General features: G+C 51.7%; 1 protein-coding gene across 1 annotated transcript in view; it reads left to right on the top strand.

Moving 5' to 3' along the window:
- GLIS1 (GLIS family zinc finger 1) overlaps positions 1–18,578 on the top strand; it is a 210,878-nt gene that overhangs the window by 135,419 nt on the left and 56,881 nt on the right. Inside the window, exons 3-4 of the mRNA XM_058655511.1 lie at positions 7,845–8,022; positions 11,534–12,416. Coding sequence (XP_058511494.1) covers positions 7,845–8,022; positions 11,534–12,416 — 1,061 coding nt within the window. The remainder of the gene's footprint in view (positions 1–7,844; positions 8,023–11,533; positions 12,417–18,578) is intronic.

The raw sequence follows: 18,578 nt of genomic DNA, 5'->3' as shown, positions 1-18,578 counted from the left end.
AAGTAAAATTATATCAGAACACAATGCCACATATTTATTTCTATATTTTAATACATTTTTAAAACATTTGTTTTTTTTAAATTATTTTTTAATAATCTTACTTTGTTGATTAGGGTACAAAGGGTCAAGGGCTACAGGGTGAAAGTGGGTAATACCATTGTTTCCACACTAATATTATCATTTTTCCCTGTATCTGGGGTTAGGGGAATAACAAAGGGAAAAGCCCCAACCTCCCACCCATTCCAGATCCCCAACGTGAGGCGCATTCCGAGGGTCCTGCTCAGACAGTTTTGATAGTTCATCAGTTCTGGATTGCTACCAATCTCATAGTTTGAATCGCAATGAAACCTATTCACAGTCCGCTGGCTGACAGTCTCTTCATGGTTGGGGTTCTAAGATCGGCAGTTCAGTTGGAGGGATCTCCAAAGAAACTTTATCCAAGATGAACCCAGACCTGATTCTTGCATGAGTTTGCTAGTACAGAGTCCAACACCGTCCGTCACACCAATCAGCTTATGCACACGCTGGTCATTGCGATTGCTGGGTCCAGCCCTGTCTTCCTCGTGAACCAACGGGTGTTGTAGTCCAGCTCGATCCTACGCACTTCATACTCGGTCCTCACGCAAACCAGTTGGAGCTGCAGCCTAGTTGGGGCGACTCCCCATAACCCCCACCAGGCCTGCCCCCTACCCTGGTTCCCATGCTTGCCAGTATGTACCGCAGGCTTGTCCAGTCTGTCCCACATCCCATTTAGCTCACACACATGTCAGTGGGCATTGAAGCCTAGTTCAACCCAACCAACCTACTATCCAGCCCATATACCTACAGGCAGGTGCCTTTCTGTCTAGCCACCCCTGCCCCTGTCCTGGTTTTCGTGCTGTCCAGTGAGAGTGGTAACCCCGAGGGAGGTGCCCACTATTTCCCTTCTAGGCCACACCCACTCCCGGATTATGCACTCTGCAGGTGGTTCTGGTATTTGACTTGACAGAATTAGTTCCCAGTGTCAGCCTCTGCCAGCTAATGCTGCGGCTAAGCCCAACCAACCCTCACCCACTCTAATTTTTGCTTGCACAAGTCAGAACAGTAAGCCCACCCTGGCCCTTCCCTTATCTAGTTCACATGAAGCCCACAGGTGTTACAGCTCTGCCTAGTCTGATCTGCCCCCATCCCGACTCAGGCTTTCCAATGAAAGTAGTTGTCCAGCAGGGGAGCCCACATTTCCCTGTTGGCTTTGCCTCCTCCCCCTGTTTATCACATGTGCTGTTTGGGTGCTGCAACCACATCTGGTACGGCTCATCTCACCTTGGCATTCCTTAATGTGTACTGGTATGTGTCACGATCGAACCTGGGTCGACCCACACTCTGTTTTGGTGCTCGGATTCGCCAGCGGGTGATGTGAACAGGTTCAGCCTGGTCTGCCCCCAACCCATGCCATGTGTATGCCAGTGGGATAATTTCCATAGCCTGTTCTGGGCTGTTTCCTATTGTGCTTCTTGCGCTTACCTGCAGGGACTGTGTCCTGCCAGAGAAGTTGTCCAGGCTCCTCCATCAGAAACTCTCCCAGTGCCAGATTTCATGCATGCCATTTGGTCCATGAGCCAGCCCTACTCAGTTCACCTCCTGTCCTACCAGGAACAGTGGCTTCTCCTGACTGGCCTTCAACCCAATCTTGTTCTTACTGTTGGATGTTGCAGCCCAGCCACGGCTATTCCATGCCCCCATACAGCTCACACATGGTTCAGTAAGGGCTGAGACCTAGCCTAGTCTGTCACACATCTCCCCTGATCCTCCAGAGCACCAGACAGTGTTGGAGTCTGGCCTGGCTCGGTGCCTCCAGACCCAGTCCACACTTGTGCCAAGTGGGATTACAGTCTATCCTGATCAGAACGCAGCGTCAATTCCAGCACATGCACTCCTTGGTGGAAAACTCAACCCAGCCAGGGTATCCCCTTAGCTCCCCAACCGGTCCTGTTCCCAGCCGTAGATCACGTGCAGGCCAGTGGGTGCTCTGACTCAGCCTGGCAGAGCCTCTCACTTGTCCTGGCCCCTTAGATGCTGTGGCTTAGCATCCCTGTCTCACGCAGATCAGTAGGTGCAAGGACCTACTTGGTGTGACCTGTGCTCCAACTTGATTTCTGTTGTTTCTTGTGAGTTAAGGTTTGTTCAGCCCTGCCCATTCTGCCCCCTTCCAGTGGCAGCCCGGCCCACCCCACATCCTGTTTCAGGACGCACATTCAGGTGCTGCTGCCTTGACCTGCCCTAACTGTTGTGGGTTCCCTACCTGTAAGTGATGGCAGGTGGCATGGTCACACCTAGCTTAGTCCACCGCAACCCCAGCTTGCAAGCTAACTATGGCGACTTGTATTTCTACAGGGTTGGGCCCATACAACCCCATAGAGTCTACCCCCAGAACAAGTTCTCTTGTGTACTGGATAGTGTCTTGACCCTGCCAAATGTGACCACTCCACCAATCAGTCGGGTAACATTTATTTGTTTTAAAAGAAGAGGTAAGAGATACAAACAGAGATCTCCCATCTGGTGTTTCACAAATAGGCAGGCCTAGACCAGGAATCCAGAACTCAAGCTGGGGTCTTCCATGGGAGTGGTAGAGACCCAAGTATCTGAACCATCCCTCACTGCTTCCTAGGGTGAGCATTAGCAGGAGGCTGGAGTAAAGAGTGGAGGTGGGACTCCAACATGAGATGTGGGCAACCTGAGTGGGGTTTTAACTCCTGCACCAAACACCCCCACCCCGGTTCGCACACTGCTTGCGGCTATCTTTCACAGTGCGGCTCGTGGCTGAATTGAGCGATGGTGGCAGAGACTATGTGGCCCACCAAGGCCTGGTCCACTAAATCTTTGTCTCATCATTTATACAAAGTTTTGCAAGTAAAATGGTTGAACCAGGCAGCCCAGGCTGAGCTCCATGCTTGTTGTGTAAACAACAATCACTTGCAGCCTCTGGGTCTGCCCAGCAACTGCCAAGGGATACGCCAAAGCCCACAGGTGATTAAGCTGTGAAGTCTGGTCCTCTCTCACGAGCCTGGCATCTGGGGACACCACGAGCCTGCTTGCTGGGGAACAAGAAGAAGGCAGTCATGCTGTAGGCCTCCCCTCATCCAGATGCTGACTGCTCCCGAGGCTGAAGGAGGCGCATCTGCGCCCGAGATGCTGAATGCATCATTGTCCATTCTCATGCAGACTTGGCAGGTTTCAGCATGAATTAAAATTCTTGCGGGGAGTCACCTTATATGTGGTGTGGCTTTATGGCCAAGTCATTACGGTAATTTGCAAAGCTCTCTGGTGTGTAACTGGAGCCATTCGTTTTGGGTTTGCCGGCTGTGACTTCACTCAGGCTGCCCCATATACATTTTAGGCAAACCCCAAGGCTTGGAGGTTTGTCTTCCTAGGTCTGGCCTCAAAGGCGTCCAAATATGACCCTTCTCGGGAGTGACTGGTTGTCACACGAGCCTTGCCTCTCTGCCATGAGCTGGAGAGGAAATAATGACCATCACATTGCTTTTCTTTTTTGTGTGTCTATCATGGGAATTTAAGATTCTTAAATCTGTTTTTGTTTTTACTTAAAAGGCAGAGAGATAGGGAAAAACAGAGATCTTTCATCTGCTGGTGGTTCACTTCCTAGAAACCTGCAACATCTGGCGTTGGTCCAGGCTAAAGCCAGGAGCCTGAAACTCAGTTTGGATCTCCAGCACAGGTGGCAGAGACCCAAATGGTGGGGACATTACCTGCTGCCTCCCAGTGTGCATGTTAGCAGGGAGCAAAAAATTGGACATAGAATGGAGACTTGAACCTAGGCACTCTGATTAGGATGTGCATATCCCAGATGGAGGTTCAGACACTGCTTTAGAACCCACCCCTGGGCCCGGTATGATAGCCTAGCAGCTAAAGTCCTTGTCTTGCATGCACCAAGATCCCATGTGGGCACTGGTTCTAATCCTGGCGGCCCCACTTCCCATCCTGCTCTCTGCTTGTGGCCTGGGAAGGCAGTCAAGCACAGCCCAAAGCCTTAGGACCCTGCACCCATGTGGGAGACCTGGAATAAGCTCCTGGCTTCTGACTTCAGATTGGCTCAGCTCCAGCTGTTGTGATCTCTTGGAGAGTGAACCATCAGATGGAAGATTTTCCTCTCTCTCTTCTCTGTATATCTGCCTTTCCAATAAAAATGAATAGATCTTTAAAAAAAAAGAGCTCATCCCCCCTCATGACTTTTTAAATGCTTACTGTGCCAAATGCATTGTGGTCATAACCTCACTTCTCACCACGACCTGATGAGAAAGGTGTTAGCACCATTTTATAGATGAGAAAACTGAGATCTGGCAAGGAAATAAAATCACATTTTTACTTGTCTTTAAAAATGCCCATCCAGGCTCTGCCTTGGATTTGCTGTGCAAGTGGGTCAGGCCCTCGGCCTTGGTGAGCTTCACTTTCATCTGCCAATGAATCAGATGATCTGTCAGTCACAGCCCTGACAGGCCTAGGTTTCTCACCCACTTTGGACACAGCACACAGACCCCAGCACTCTGCAAGTCTCCCAAAGAGTTTCCTTTGTGTGAGGGAGATCCAGGTCTCAGGTTTCCTTCTTGGCTGCCCTGGCACAGCAGGGAAATGTGGCTGCTGGCTATCAACCCTTTGCAAGAAACTGCTGCACCTGCCTCAGGACAGCAGAGTGAAGTGAGCAGGAGTGGGCTTTCCCATCTTGGTCTTGCAATGCACTTGGGAACAAAGAGGCCAGACTCTAACAGGCAAGAGGCAGTACCCTGGCCGACTTTGGCTCAGGCTGGGCAGCAGCAGTGGTGCCCATGTCTTTCAGGTAGCATCGTTGTCATGAGATGTACATAACAGTCTCTGAGAAAGCAGGCAGCCTGTGGGGCAGAGCCTGGCATGGACGTTAGGAGACCCCAGTTAGGAACGTCAGCAGTTGCTGTGAGACCTAGAGGAGCTATCTGCCAGCTCTGGTGCTCAAGTGTCCTTTGAGGAGGCTGGAGGTCAAAGCTCTTGCAGGATGCTGTGAGGGTCAGCCGACAGAGGCTTAAATGGGTTTAGAATGCAACACTTGCGCCTGGCATGGTAGGTAGCCTAGCAACTAAAGTCCTCTCCTTTCATGTGCTGGGATTCCATATGGGCACCAGTTCTAATCCCAGCAGCCCCGCTTCCCCTCCAGCTTACTGCTTGTGGCCTGGGAAAGCAGTCAAGGATGGCACAAAGCCTTGGGACCCTGCACCCACATGGGAGACCTGGAAGAGGCTCTAGGCTGCTGGCTTCATATATGCTCAGCTCTGGCAGTTGCTGCCACTTGGGGAGTGAATCAGCGGACAGAAGATCTTCCTCTCTGTCTCCTCCTCTCTATCTGACTTTCCAATAAAAATAAATAAATCTTAAAAAGAAAAAAGAATGCAAGACTTTCAGATCCTGTCTTCCCAGACCAGTGTGGGCTGTTTATTACATGAAAATCTCTGCTGTGTCTATGGGGAAGAAGCTGACAGGCCCCAGTCATTATTTGAGCGATCACTCTTTTCACAGAGGTGATGGGCTTGATCTTAGCTCAGCCCATCACTCCCTGTCTGATCTTCTTTGAAGATCCTCAGTTTGCTTGAGATGCCTCAGGATATCTTTGAAGTCCAAGAGAGCTGGGTTGAAGTTTGGGTTGTGGCCCTGCTTTTTACAGACCCCTGAACTTGGTCGGAGACACCTGATGTTTCTGAACCTTGATTGTTTTCATCTGTATTATTGCTGTACTTGGCCTGCCTCGGCAGTGGACTCTCAGAGGGCTTGGTGGATGCTCGGTTCCCCTCCTGTTCCCAGAAGGGTTCTGAAGAAAGCTCAGACCTGTGTCCACCCTGCCGACTCCGGGAAAAAGACCCTGGCGAAACGGTCCTGCGTGATGATTAAGTGCTCTCTGTTCCAAATGCTATTAATGGTCATAAAATTATCCACAGTTTTCTGAGGCCCAGTCCCAGGGTCTGCCTCAATGGGACAATAAAATTGCATGCAGAAACGATTTGGAGAAGGCGAGGCCAGCCAAGTAGAGACGGAGTCAAATGAGCTGCAGCCTGCTCTCATTAACTTGGGCCATTCACATTTGTTACCAGGGATTTCTTTTTAATTAAAAAACAACCACGTTATTAAAAAATAAGCCTGTGAGGGATTGGCCAGGCAGCCTCTGAGGCCAGTGCAGCAAGCATTTCTTGCAGCAGGATGGACGGGGCTCTGGTGGGGTAGTGGTGGGGAGCAAATGTTCATGTGAGCCCTCTCACCTGGGCCTGGCAACCTGGAGACTGCTGAACCTCTCACCTGCCCCAGGACCTTGAGAGCGTTACATGTACTCAGGCAAACTGGTGTTCCCAGCAGGTGAATGCCTGGCACCTGTCCAGGCTGAGGCTATGTGACTGCTTAGCACTGAGTGGCCTCAGCATGGGGTAATCTAGCAGAGGAGCTGAGCTAGAATCAAGGCTAGAGGGGGTGGCTCCTTAGGGGTGGGCTCTCTCATAGGCCACCTATGATTACATAGGAATTAAGACATGGGATTTCGGTTGTCAGATCTGGGTCAGAAATCTGGATCAGGAGCTCACTAGTTGTGTATTCTCGGGTGAGTTGTGTAACTTTCCCCAGCCTCTGCTTCTTGTCTGTCAGATGGGGATATTGGTACTCACCCCGAGCCCCAAGGGCAGTGGGGAAGTTCACGTGGAACAGCCTGCCTGTCCTGCTCAGTATGAGCAGCTTCAGTTGCTGCTATCCTTACATTGACGTAATTGATGTGTTCTGGTGTCAGCCATGCCTGCATCTTCAGGGTTTCTCCTGCTCCACATTGACAGCTCTTGGGTAATACTTGGGCCTGTTAATGACACTCAATTACATTGTTAGGTCATTATGTAGGTTTTGATGTGCAGTTTGACAGTAAGAACAGTTCCTAGTCCTGGTGCACCTGCCATGTGCCAGCACCAGGCAAGGGCTGTGTTCCACTTCCCCCAGTTCTCTGGAGAACTGGTGTGACTGGCCCATTTACACAGAGAACCAAGGGACTCATCTGTATGACAGGCCCAACTCAGGGCTGAGTCAGGCCTCATACCGACGTCCAAAGCCTGTGTCCTTTGTTAGCATCACCCTGTGAGCTGGCAGGGCAGAAAGCTTCAGAACAGAATTCCCAGATTAATGGTTCTCGTCTGTAGATGAGAAAACTGGGGCCCAAAGAGGTTAGGAAGCTAATAGCAACCATGCTTAGCATTCCTGTTGCATTTCATACAGTTTTTTAAGGCCTTTCACATCTACTTCTTCAACCACTCTTTATCAGATAACCTGTAGTTAGGCAAGGCAATGCCGCTTGATAGTTGCGTGGCTGCAGATCCATGGAAGGTACAGGGATGTAAATAGCCATGCTCTCCATTCTGTAGTGTCATACAACTTGGAAAGCAATGTGGGATGAGCAATGTAGCGATGACAGATGCTAGTTGGTGAGTCCCTATTTGCGATATGCCTCAGTGTGCACAGTAGCTGCAGCTCTGTGTCCACCCACCCCAGCCTGGGGCTAGCATGCTGTCTGGTGGCCAAGCATGAGTGGCATGCGGGTGACAGATTGAGTTTATTTACCAGGGTTTCCCACATGGCACACAGTGAGCATCATATGCTGTGATCACTCTGAGAGCCCTAACTTCTGTCTCCAAGAGCTGAGTTTCAATACCGATCTAGCCGAGTGGTTATGGGAATCCTGCGAGGTCTCTTGGTGCCTCTGGGGTGTTGCTAGCCTAGAGTGCCATACCCCAAGATCCCCCTACTTACTGTCCCCAACTCACTTTGTGTCCTCTGTGCTCCTTTCTCTCTTTGCCCAGTGAACGGGAGCTTCAGCCACTGCACCCCAGCCTCAGAGAAGAGCCTACTGGACCTGGACCTTGCCGAGGGCCCTGGCCCTACCTGCCGCCAGGGCCTTTTTCTCCCTACGGGGTCACCCCCATCCCGAGGCCACCCCCCTGCCTGTGAGAGGCTGCTGCATTTCCCCAACCCCAACAGGTATGTGCCTGCCCCAGTCCCAACCGTTTCCTATGTACAGAGGCCAAAGACCAAGGAACCCACCACCACACCAAATTTGCCTCCTGAGGAAGACACTCAGAGAAATGGAGGCAGCTGAAGGCCAGGGCCTGGTCACAGCCTGGTAACACACCGATGGCTTCCAATGCAGGTCTAGGCCTGCATTGCCAGCACTTTCTGAGGACACAGGGAGTTTTCACCGAGGTGCTTCTCCTGTTGTGCATCTGAGGAACTTTTCAGCATACAGTCAGTATGGGTCAAGTATCCCTACTCTGAAAGCCGGAAATCTGAGATACTCTAAAGCCAAAACTCCTGTGGCATGGTGCAGTCAGAACACAGAAAACATGGTATAAAATTATCCTCAGGCTGTGTGTACAAGAAAGATGTGAAAATCTCATTGCCTTCCTATTTCAACTTGGGCCCTTTCCCCAAGGTATCTCATGCATTAAATCTAAATACCCCCAAATTCAAAAACACCAGAAGTCCAAAATGCTTCTCTTCCAAGCACTCTCCTAGCAAGCTGACCACCTGCCATCTTCTGCACCATCTGTCAACACTATCAGCCTGGGCACCCAGCCTTCGGCTTGGGAACCCTTGGGGGCAGATGACATAGAAACCGCAGGAGGATACCTTAGTGCGCTCAAAGTGCTGTCATCAAAAACCCACCAGCTTGGGACTTCAACAGAACTATTCCATTAGAAATCCAAGACCAAGGGCCAGCAGATTTGATTTCTTCTGAGGCCTCTCTCTCTTTGACTTGCTGTGTCCTCATATGGTCATTAGTTGTTGTCATACACCCTGATGTAATTTTTTTTAAAATCTTCCATCCACTGGTGCTCTCCCCAGATGGCTGCAATAGTCAGAATTGGGCCGGTCCAGAGCTGGGAGCTAGGAGCTTCTTCCGGATCACCCACATGGGTGCAGGGACCCAAGGCATTGGGCCATCTCCAACTGCCTTCCTAGGCCATAGTCAGAGAGCTGGATCAAAAGTGGAGGAATGGGGACTCAAACTGGCACTTATGTGGGTTCTGATCTCCTCTTCTTCTAGGAACCAGTCATATGTCTTACATTAGGACCCACTTGTAACCCCATTTAACCTTACTACCTTCTAAGCTCCATCTCCAAGCAGAGTCACCTTGGGGTAGGAGTTCAGCTTCAGAATGTCACAGTGCACAGTTCGGCCTCTGAGGAGGAGCAGCATCTTTAGAGCTCAGGCCAGACACTGAGAGGTGACTTCACATACACCAGTTAGCATGGCCATTGACTGAGGGGCCAGCAGTCCCAGATCCTCCAGGGAAATCTGTTTGATCTCAGGGTAAAAGCTGTGTGGATTCAAGAAAATCCATCTTCGTAGCCTTATTTTTGCTGGAGACTATCAGAAAAATCACGTGTCATTTCAAATGTCACATTGACAACGTAATACATAGGAGTCTGCATCTAGAATCCTACACCGGTGTCCATTTAAACCGCTGGTGCCCTAAAGTGGCTAAACTTTCATACACCTTAATTTCCCTAAAGAGAAGGCCACAGCCCCTACCCCACATTGAGTCTGAATCCTGCCCCCTCGCCCAGGATTACCTTGTGTTTGGGGGTCCCTCCTCTGGCTTCTGGAGTCCTCTCCTGATCTCAGGCTCTTTGGTCCACACTCTGGGTCCTACCTATAGTGGCTGCCTCCCAAGGCTCCTTTCTTCAAACCCAACTCTAACATTTGTAATAAAGCCAGCTCCCACAACCAAGGGCCACAGACCCAGGAGGCCCGGTCCTGCCACCAGTGGGCCACAGTGTTGGCTAGGCTCTTTTCAGGAGCTGAGGCTCTTAACCTGCATCTGTCATGAGGAGGAGGAGCTTAGGCCAGAGGGACCATGTGGCCAACCCACAGACATCCAGAAGCTGGCAAGAAGCTTTAAGTGTCCTCAGCAATGTCCTGATGCTATCCTTTCTGTGTGTATAGTGGCTGTCCACCCATCACTGTGGTTAGTAGAATGTATTCAGTAAGGGCAGTTCACATCCTAACCCTCTGGGTGACCTTAAGCCAGATGCCAAACCTGCCCAGGCCTCGTTTCCATCCATGTAAACTGACCACAGATACAGAGTGAGCAGGCTCCTGACAGTATTGGCAGTGGGGAGGAGGGGCGTGATCTGACCTCCAGCAGCTGCCCAGTCTAACCTCTCAACCTTTGGATATTACCTGTTTTATTTTATTCCCTGTCCTCCAACCTCTTCCCCACCTGTGGCTAGAGCTGGGGATGCCACAATTGCAGGGAGCCAGCAAGGAAGAGGCAAGTGCTGCAAGGTCACCTTGGACCCAGAGGGGCAGGCAGCTGCTATCACAGCTCTGGTTGCAAAGGCCCCAGAAAGTGTGGCTATAGCCATTACCCTGCTGTCCCCTTCCACTAGGCTGTCATGAGGCCTTCTCCCACTGAGGCAGAGAGGCAGGGTCCTTATTTCATAGGTGAGGAAACCAAGGCTCAGGTGGGCTGAGACTATGTGGGCTGACCTGATCAGACTTTGGCCATGCAACCCAGAGTCCCTTCAGCCCAGCCAGCTAGAGGGGGCTATCTCTGGCTTGACCCATTGTCACCTACCTGGCCTCTCTAGTGATGGGCAGGCCCTGATGATCTCTTTCTGCACCTAACCCAGGATGCTGCATGATTCTGTGCAGGAGTCCTTGTCTCCAAGAAACCTGGCCTCTGGAAAGCAGGAGGCAGAGGTTGCTTTCAAGCATTCTGTGTGCCGAGTACATGTTGAAGGCTGCCCTTGGGAAAACCCCAAGCTGCCCTTGGGAGGACCCCTGTGAGTGTACACAGTGTGGATGAGGCTGAGCTGGCCTCACATCCAGGCTGCCTACCCAGTAAGCTGTCCTACTGAGCCTGCCCTATAACCTTTTTCCCACATTGTAGTTCTGTGTCTGGGCCTGCTATTCTGTCCTTTCCCCACCACCTTCCACCCATGACCCAGTGCTTCAAACCCCAACCCACTGGTATTGGCCATGGAAGAGAAGGCTGGTTTGACACTTTTAGAAGTGAAGGAAGGTCACAGGGAGCTTAAGGAGAATTTGCAACACACTGGACATGGGTATTCTCCCTTATGGCAACCCCAACTATCCTCCTTTAGAACTTGCTAGAAGATTACTGGAGAAGGGCATACCTAGGAGATTCTAGGAGGCAGGGCAGGATAGCACCAGGGCTGGAGGGTGGGGCTGGGTTTTGGTAAAAGAATGAGACAGTTCTTCCATGGCGACCCACGGAACTCCTGTCACTTCCTGTCGCTCTTGAGTCTTTGCCCAGCCCTGCTTCTTATTCCCTCCCCCTGCCCCCTCTCTATACAGGCTTCTCTGTTTTCCAGATAGCCTGTCTCTCTTTCTTGTTCTCTGCTTCCAGCCACCAGCCTCCCTCCAGAACCCTGTTTTGGACCTCGCCATTCCTCTTTCTTCACCTGCCCTGTAAGCCCTGCCTGACCCTCACTCAGAACCTCTCTGACTACTGTCTTGCAGGTCTCCTGGATCCCAGGCTGCATATGTGAATGGTGGCCTCCCAGCCGCACAACGCATCAAGCAGGAGTCCCTGCCTGACTACCAGGCCATGGCTGAAACCCACATACCGCTGTCCCCCCACTGCCGGGCCCCGCCAGCCACTGGCCTGCACACAGACCTGAGCCTTCAAGGCCAAGGCCTCACCAATCCCACACCTTCCTGCTACCTTTTGGGCAGCGAATCCAACTCTGGTCTTGGTCCCCAGCCTGAGACCCCACTTCCCGAGGGCCCCTCAAAGCGCTGCTGCCTCTTGGGCCTGCCCTCCTCCTCCTTGGCCTCCTCTTCATCCTGTGTCTCCCCCGATAGCACCCCCATCATCTGCTCCTCCCAAACGGCCTTGGTCACCTGTGTCAATGGACTTCGGAGCCCCCCACTGCCAGTAGACCTGGGGGGCCCTCCTAAGCGGGCCCGGCCAGGCCTTGTGTCCACTGAAAGCCACGAGGGCAGCTTGCAGCTCGAAGCCTGCCGGAAACAAGGCTTTTTGAAGCAGGAGCCTACGGACGAGTTCTCAGAGCTGCTCAGGCCTCAGCAGCAGGGCTTGCCACCACCTTACCCGCTGACCCAGTTGCCACCAGGCCCAGGCCTTGGGGGACTGGGGCTGAGCCTGGCAGGCAGGATGGTGGCCGGGCGGCAGGCATGCCGCTGGGTGGACTGCTGTGCAGCATATGAGCAGCAGGAGGAGCTGGTACGGCACATCGAGAAGAGCCACATAGATCAGCGCAAGGGCGAAGATTTCACCTGCTTCTGGGCCGGCTGCGTACGCCGCTACAAGCCCTTCAATGCCCGTTACAAGCTGCTCATCCACATGAGGGTGCACTCGGGTGAGAAGCCCAACAAATGCATGGTGAGTCCCTGACAGCTGCTAGGCCTCACCGCGGCCTGATCTTGCACAGCAACACCTATTTTGCAGTCCCCAGGGAACTGGGATCCACTGGGTTGAGGAGGGAAGGTCTGATGCTGTGCATGTGGCCACTGGTCAACAAGGGTAGTGCTCCCATTTCTGTAATCTGTGGTAATGGCGCAGGGCATCATCCTCCAGGTGCCCTGTTCCCTGTGCCAGGCCTTGGACATTTGAGCCTCATCATGTCACATACCCTGGTGCCATGTATACACAGGTTCTGAGGTCCAGCAGGCTTGGCTGGTCGTCTCGCTGATGCACATATACTCTGTGTCCCCTTGCAGTGGACAGGTGAAGCTGGAGAGGCTGCTCCCTAGCATTGCACCTGTACCTAACATCCTTCCCAGGGGACTCCCTGGGCCTTTTCCTGGACCTGCCTGCTGTGTGGACTTCCATAGAGAGCAATGGTACCTTATGTGTATCCAGCATGAGATCCCTCTCCAGGGCAGGCTTTGAGTTAAAGTCAAGGGCTAGTAGCTGACACCTTGCTTAGTGCCAGGAATGTTTTGTGGCATGAAAGAGATAGACCCACACATATGCACATAAAAAGACATATGTGTACACACACATGAAATGACTGGTTCTTTCTCTGTTGAGCTCTTGTGGGTGGAAGTCTCTGTCACAGTATGGGAGTTTGTTCTGATTCCTGATATCCTTGGCCTACTGCTATGGCCTTAGGCCAGCTGACCCACCAGGAGAGGAACTGCTTGGATGTGGCCAGGCAGGGTCTCACACTTTGTTCCATGAAACAAAGAGCGTAGGTTGCCTTGCCACAGCTCAGTCTCCCCAGCTGCAGAAATAACAGCACGGTGCGTGTGCAGGGGCCAGTGTTGTAGATCAGGTCCAGTCCTACCACACTTGTCTGCTGCCACCATCGCTGGGTGCTTTGTTATGGAATAGTCTGGGAAGGGGTGTAGTGTCACTGCTGAAGGCTCTGGTGGCATTTTTGGGAGCTGGGTAGTAAGTATTGACAAGGAGCCAGCAGCAGATTCCATCCTCCTTGGCCAGGGGTGGACCCTGGGGTTCCAAGGAGCTGTGAGCTGGGCATCCGGTGTCATCGGCTTGGAAGAGGTTGGGTCTTGAAGGATGAGGAGCATGCTTGCTAGGTGAGTGAGCAGCAGGGATAGGAAGGAGCAGGGAGCCTGGGGTTAGTGATCTGGGGTATGAAGGAGTGATTGGGAGAGGCTAAATAGAACAGGCTAAGAATTTGACTTTGTCATGTTCCTGTGTGTTTAATGTGCTGCAGGAAGGGTTGGTGGCTGGCCCAGTCCCTGGGATGCCCCAATTCATTTGGGCTCTTATTGACATGTGGCATGTTGGAAGATATGCCTAGAAGGAAATGACCCATAGGCAGTGTCCGTGGGCCAAGGCTGCTGGAAGACAGATGGGCCTCTGTCTCGGCCTGAGACGCTGGAGTCGCAGTTCTGCTTCCTGTCCTCTCTCTTGTGGGTGAACCCACTGGGGCCTAGCTGGATGGAGGCTGTGTGACTAGAACAAATGTCATGATGTGGTCTATGTCCCTGTCATGGTAAGGCATCCCAGGTGGAATCATAGCACCCAGGAGTATCCATTGGAACTTTGGAGATGATCTTGACCTTCTGGCCCAATTTGCAGCTTGGGAAATGGGGGCCCAATGAGGACGCCAAGGGATTTGGGTTACTCAGTGTCATTCCCTGATGCCTGTTTGGGGCCTGCCACCAGTATCATTTGAGTCATTCCTAGAGGCTCCAAAGGACTTGGGCTCAAGCCTAACTCATGCTGGACTGGGGGACTTGTTGTATCCTTGTGCTGGATGAACACTTGTGCCAGGGATGGATCCTTGAACTAATTGGGGTCAGCATGAATAATGAGTCTGGAATGGGATTTACATAGACCCTGGGAAAGGAGGCCCAGAGGGGCTTCCTGGAGGGAATTAAATCTGAGCCATGTCTACAGTCATCTTGCAAATGTCCTGTGAAACCAAGGGAAGAAGCATAGGCTCAACAGGGTCTACTTGACCTTCCCTTTGCTCCTAGGACAAAACCAGAGGTTTAGAACTGTGGTGCTGACTGAGTGCTTCTGAGTGCTGACTGTGCACAGATGCTATTCTCAGTGGAAACTCTATGCCGTCCTCACCGCAGCACTATCAGGTAGATGCTGGTAACTCCCACTTTACAGATGAGGAAACTGAGGCCCAGAAACACTGCCTAATTTGCCTCAGAGCACACAGCTAGCTAGAGGCAAACAATAACAGCTGCAACAAGAATGAAAGAGAACGACACTCACAATCAAGGTAACTTGCCCAAAGCTACACAGCTAGTAGCTTTTTGAGTAGATTTTGAATCCACATCTTACTAACCTGTAAAGCTCAGGTTTGTATAGACCTTTGGATAAGGGATTCTCGTCCAGGGCTGGTCCTACCCTGCTGGATACTACCATCTGGAGCCAGCAGCCTCTCCTCCATCTCCTTGGCTTTCTGAGGTCTTCCCAGTCTCCTGGGGCCTCCTCCTGCCCCCTGGGGCCTGGGATGCACCCCCCGCCATTGCTGGCATGGTCTCAGTAACCAGGGGAAAGGGTGGCCCCAACCTGCACCCAGATAAATAAAATTTCCCTTCTCGGTAGAATTATTAATTTCTCATGACAGCCTTGTGCTACCATACGCCATAATAGACAAAGGAATTTTGGACCCAGAGCCTCTGGAGAACAGGAAATAGATGAGACATTTTGATGGAAGAGTAAATGGCCCACTAAAATAGCAGTTAATCCTTTTATTATCTTTCCAGCAGCCGTTTCCACAGTTCTTTCATGAGGTAAGCCTCCCCCAGCCCATCCAACTGGAACACTCCCATCCCCGCAGCTGGTTCAAATTTATCCTGAGCAGCCTCGCTCCAGCATGGGCCAGCTTCATTGGGCCGGCCTCATTGTGCCCGCAGGAGCAGCTCACTCCGGCCCGTGTGGTCATCTTCAAGCCCAGCCAGGGCCTGGGATGCGCTGGCTCTGGGCAAAGCTGTACCCTCCACCCCTCCCCACACCCTGCGCATCCTGGCCCTGCTGTTCGCAGGAAGCAGCCTAATCTCTGTGCAATATCCTGTTATGTTTCTTACGTTGCTGAGTTGTCTTAGCCTTATTAAATTTGGGGCTTCATCTGCGTTACGATAACAAGGTTACATCCAACCCAAATACTGACGCGACGCCTCGAAAACGTTAACTTTGGGGAGATTAATTTCATGCTTTCTTAGGTTGGTTCTCCCAGACGGGCGGAATGCTGATTGTCTGGGTCCGCAGAGGAGAGCAGACAATGTAGCCTCCTAACAACGCCCGGTCCTCCTTGGGTTTTGTGCACAAGGCATTAGGGAAGAACTCCGGAGTGGGAAAGAGCTTCACCAAAGCTTTATGTTTATGTGTGTGTGCAGGTGTAAAATCCCAGACCCAAAGTCCCATACACCTGGGTCCTAGCGTGGCCTGCCCCTCACTGGCTGTGTGACTCAACCCAGGTGATTCTCCCTTTTGGAACTGTAGAATATTCAGTTGTGAAATGGGGCAATAACAGAACTTGCTTTGTGGGGTGATGGTTGCTAGGGTGGAAAGGAATGGCACACCCCTGTCACATGCTTTCACATCAGTCAATTCAGGAAATTTGTACAGGAACCCCTAGAGATGAGATGGGATCATATGTAATTATGTTACACATAAAGGAATCAATGCTCAAAAGAGCCAGCTGTCAGGGAGCTTGGACTTGCCACCAGCAATGTGGGCTGCAGGTTTCATGCAGGTGCCCCCATGGAGCAGTTTATCAGCCTCAGCCCCCAGCATCTACTAGGCAGCCACAATTCTCTGCATCTTGTTAACACTCTCAGTTTCTTGCAGGCAACCTGCTACCAGTCTGTGTCTGCACAGGTGCCTGGAGCCAGAATGGGGCAGTTAGGCTGTTGACATGGGGATTGGAGGAGGCTCTAGTCCATGTCCCTCTTCCCTATTGCAGCACCCCCCCACCGGCCTGCTGGGCAGCTGAAGTCTCAGGGTTGGGTTTCTATCCTAGGCTGGTCCACTGGCCACTGGGCTCTAACCCTTGTGTCCCTCTCCTCTGCTTCCAGGTGTGTCCCTGTTGTCTTTGAACCAGGGACCAAGGAAATGCATCTAGTTTAGAGTGAACATAGCCTTTACTAGACTGAACAACAGCCACTTGGCTGAACCTCAATCTGGCCACCTCCTAACCTGGCCAAACTTAATCTCACTATCTGTATGAGTCAGCTTCTTATTACTGCAAAAAATGTTTGCAAGAAGCTACTTTTGGTTTGGAAGATTCACTGTTCAAGATTTCACAGGCTCCATTGAGCTTCTGGTGGAGGCTTTCCCACAGGCAGTTTGAGGGGCAGCCCAGGGCATCACAAAGCAAGGGGGAGCGCCCACATCTGAACGTGCTTCTCCCTATCCAGCTGATAGAGACCATCATGGAGGCCCCATCTGTGGGAGCTAATCCAATCCACTCAGTTCCCAAAGGCCAGTGCCATTCATAGAAGACGTAGGGGACCAAGACTTGATCCAAACCATGGCATGTTCTGTAATCTTGGAGCTCTGGCTTCTAATGCTGTACCCCTTTAGAAATGAAACTGGGTTCAAGGAGAGGTGGGTGGGATGAAGGGGTGCTGTCCTTTGAGGAGGCAGTAGTGGGACAATACTTGTTGCCCAGGAAAAAAAGACTCTGTTTATTGCAACCTAAGTCCTTTGCTTCAGGCTATATGAGATTCATGAAGTTGTGACATTTTTTACACCTCAAAGATGGTCATGTCCACCCCCTAATCTGGTGCTTGAAGTTCTTCTCCAAGAGAGCTCAAATCTGAACTCTGACTTTGCTACCTGTCGGCCAATGACTGTGTGTAGGTGTAACTTGATTTCCATAAGTGTCATTGATCTCTCCTGTATGAGGGGGAGGTCTGGTGGAGCTCCCGGACAGTGGACACAGGGAGTTTATGACAAAATGGTTCTGGACAACTGGCACGAGCAGAAAAGAAAAGGGAGAGTGAATAAATAATAGCTGACCAAACATGTGTAGAAAAGGCTGCTAGAAGTCCTAACTCTACCCTGGACTGGCTCTGTGACCTTGGACAGGTCATGGGGCTGTGCGAAACCTCAGTTCCCTGAACTTGAGATGGGCTGATGTCCAGCACTCAGGGTTGCAGTTGACTGTGTTCAGGAGGGGCCCACTTCATGCTAATGCCCTTTCCAGTCTCAGCCTTAAGGTTCCAGCTCCCCAGCTAAGTGACTAACACTGTGAGGCTGTCCTCCTGACTTTTTAAGTCTTAACAACCAAGGTCAGGGTGTTTTATAAGGAGAGGCTCCCTAGAAGGCAGCATCCTTCCACTTCTTTAGCTGTGTGGTCAGCTCAGAGCCCTGGCAGCCCTGTTCTGGCCACAGCTTGATGCAGATTGGCAGAGGAACTGGAGACAGATGGAGTGAGCGATCACAAGGCACTTGACCCCAAAGGGTCTCTGTGAGGGGTACAGGGCCATGCTCCCGGGGTGACCCTGGGCCCCAGCTGAGCCCCTGACCCCTGTTGTACTCCTGTAGTCCAAGGGGTCAGCCTCATAGGTGTGCTCCTCCAGTTAGGTTCCCCAAAAGAACCTAAAAGCACTTCCTTCAGGCCCCAGCCTCCAACCCTTCTAATCCTCACCTATCCTGCTTCACAGCCTTGTTCTCCAACTCGCTTCCATCCTCACTCTAACCCTACCTTAGTTTTCCCTTGATCCCTTTTTCCATGTTGTTTAAATTCTGAGCCAGAGATTGGTCAGCCAAGGTGGACGCAGGGCTGAGGTGACCACAAGGGTTCAGGTCCAAGCTTTGCCCTGAACCAGTCACATCACATGGCTGTGCCCGTCTCCGGGCCTGAGCCCTGGGGCCCTGTGTGAGTGTGTGAGTAGGGAGAATGTGGTGAGAGCTCAGTGAGGATCTGGAGTGCTTACCTGGTGCCTGGTGCGTAGTAAGTATGTGCAGACAGCAGCAGGAGTCCTTGTTCGTTTTAAGTCTTCAAATCCAAGCTGTCACTGAGTTGTGGATTCTTGGGAACACCAAACTTGAGGGAACAGGAATGCTGGCCAAGTTTTGTGAGCTCAGCGCAGCTTTATGGAATAT

Source organism: Ochotona princeps, chromosome 2 (assembly GCF_030435755.1).
Source record: "Ochotona princeps isolate mOchPri1 chromosome 2, mOchPri1.hap1, whole genome shotgun sequence".
Classification (NCBI taxonomy): Eukaryota; Metazoa; Chordata; class Mammalia; order Lagomorpha; family Ochotonidae; genus Ochotona; species Ochotona princeps.
Note: the sequence above shows the minus strand (reverse complement) of the source record. Positions and strands in the feature narration are given on the sequence as shown.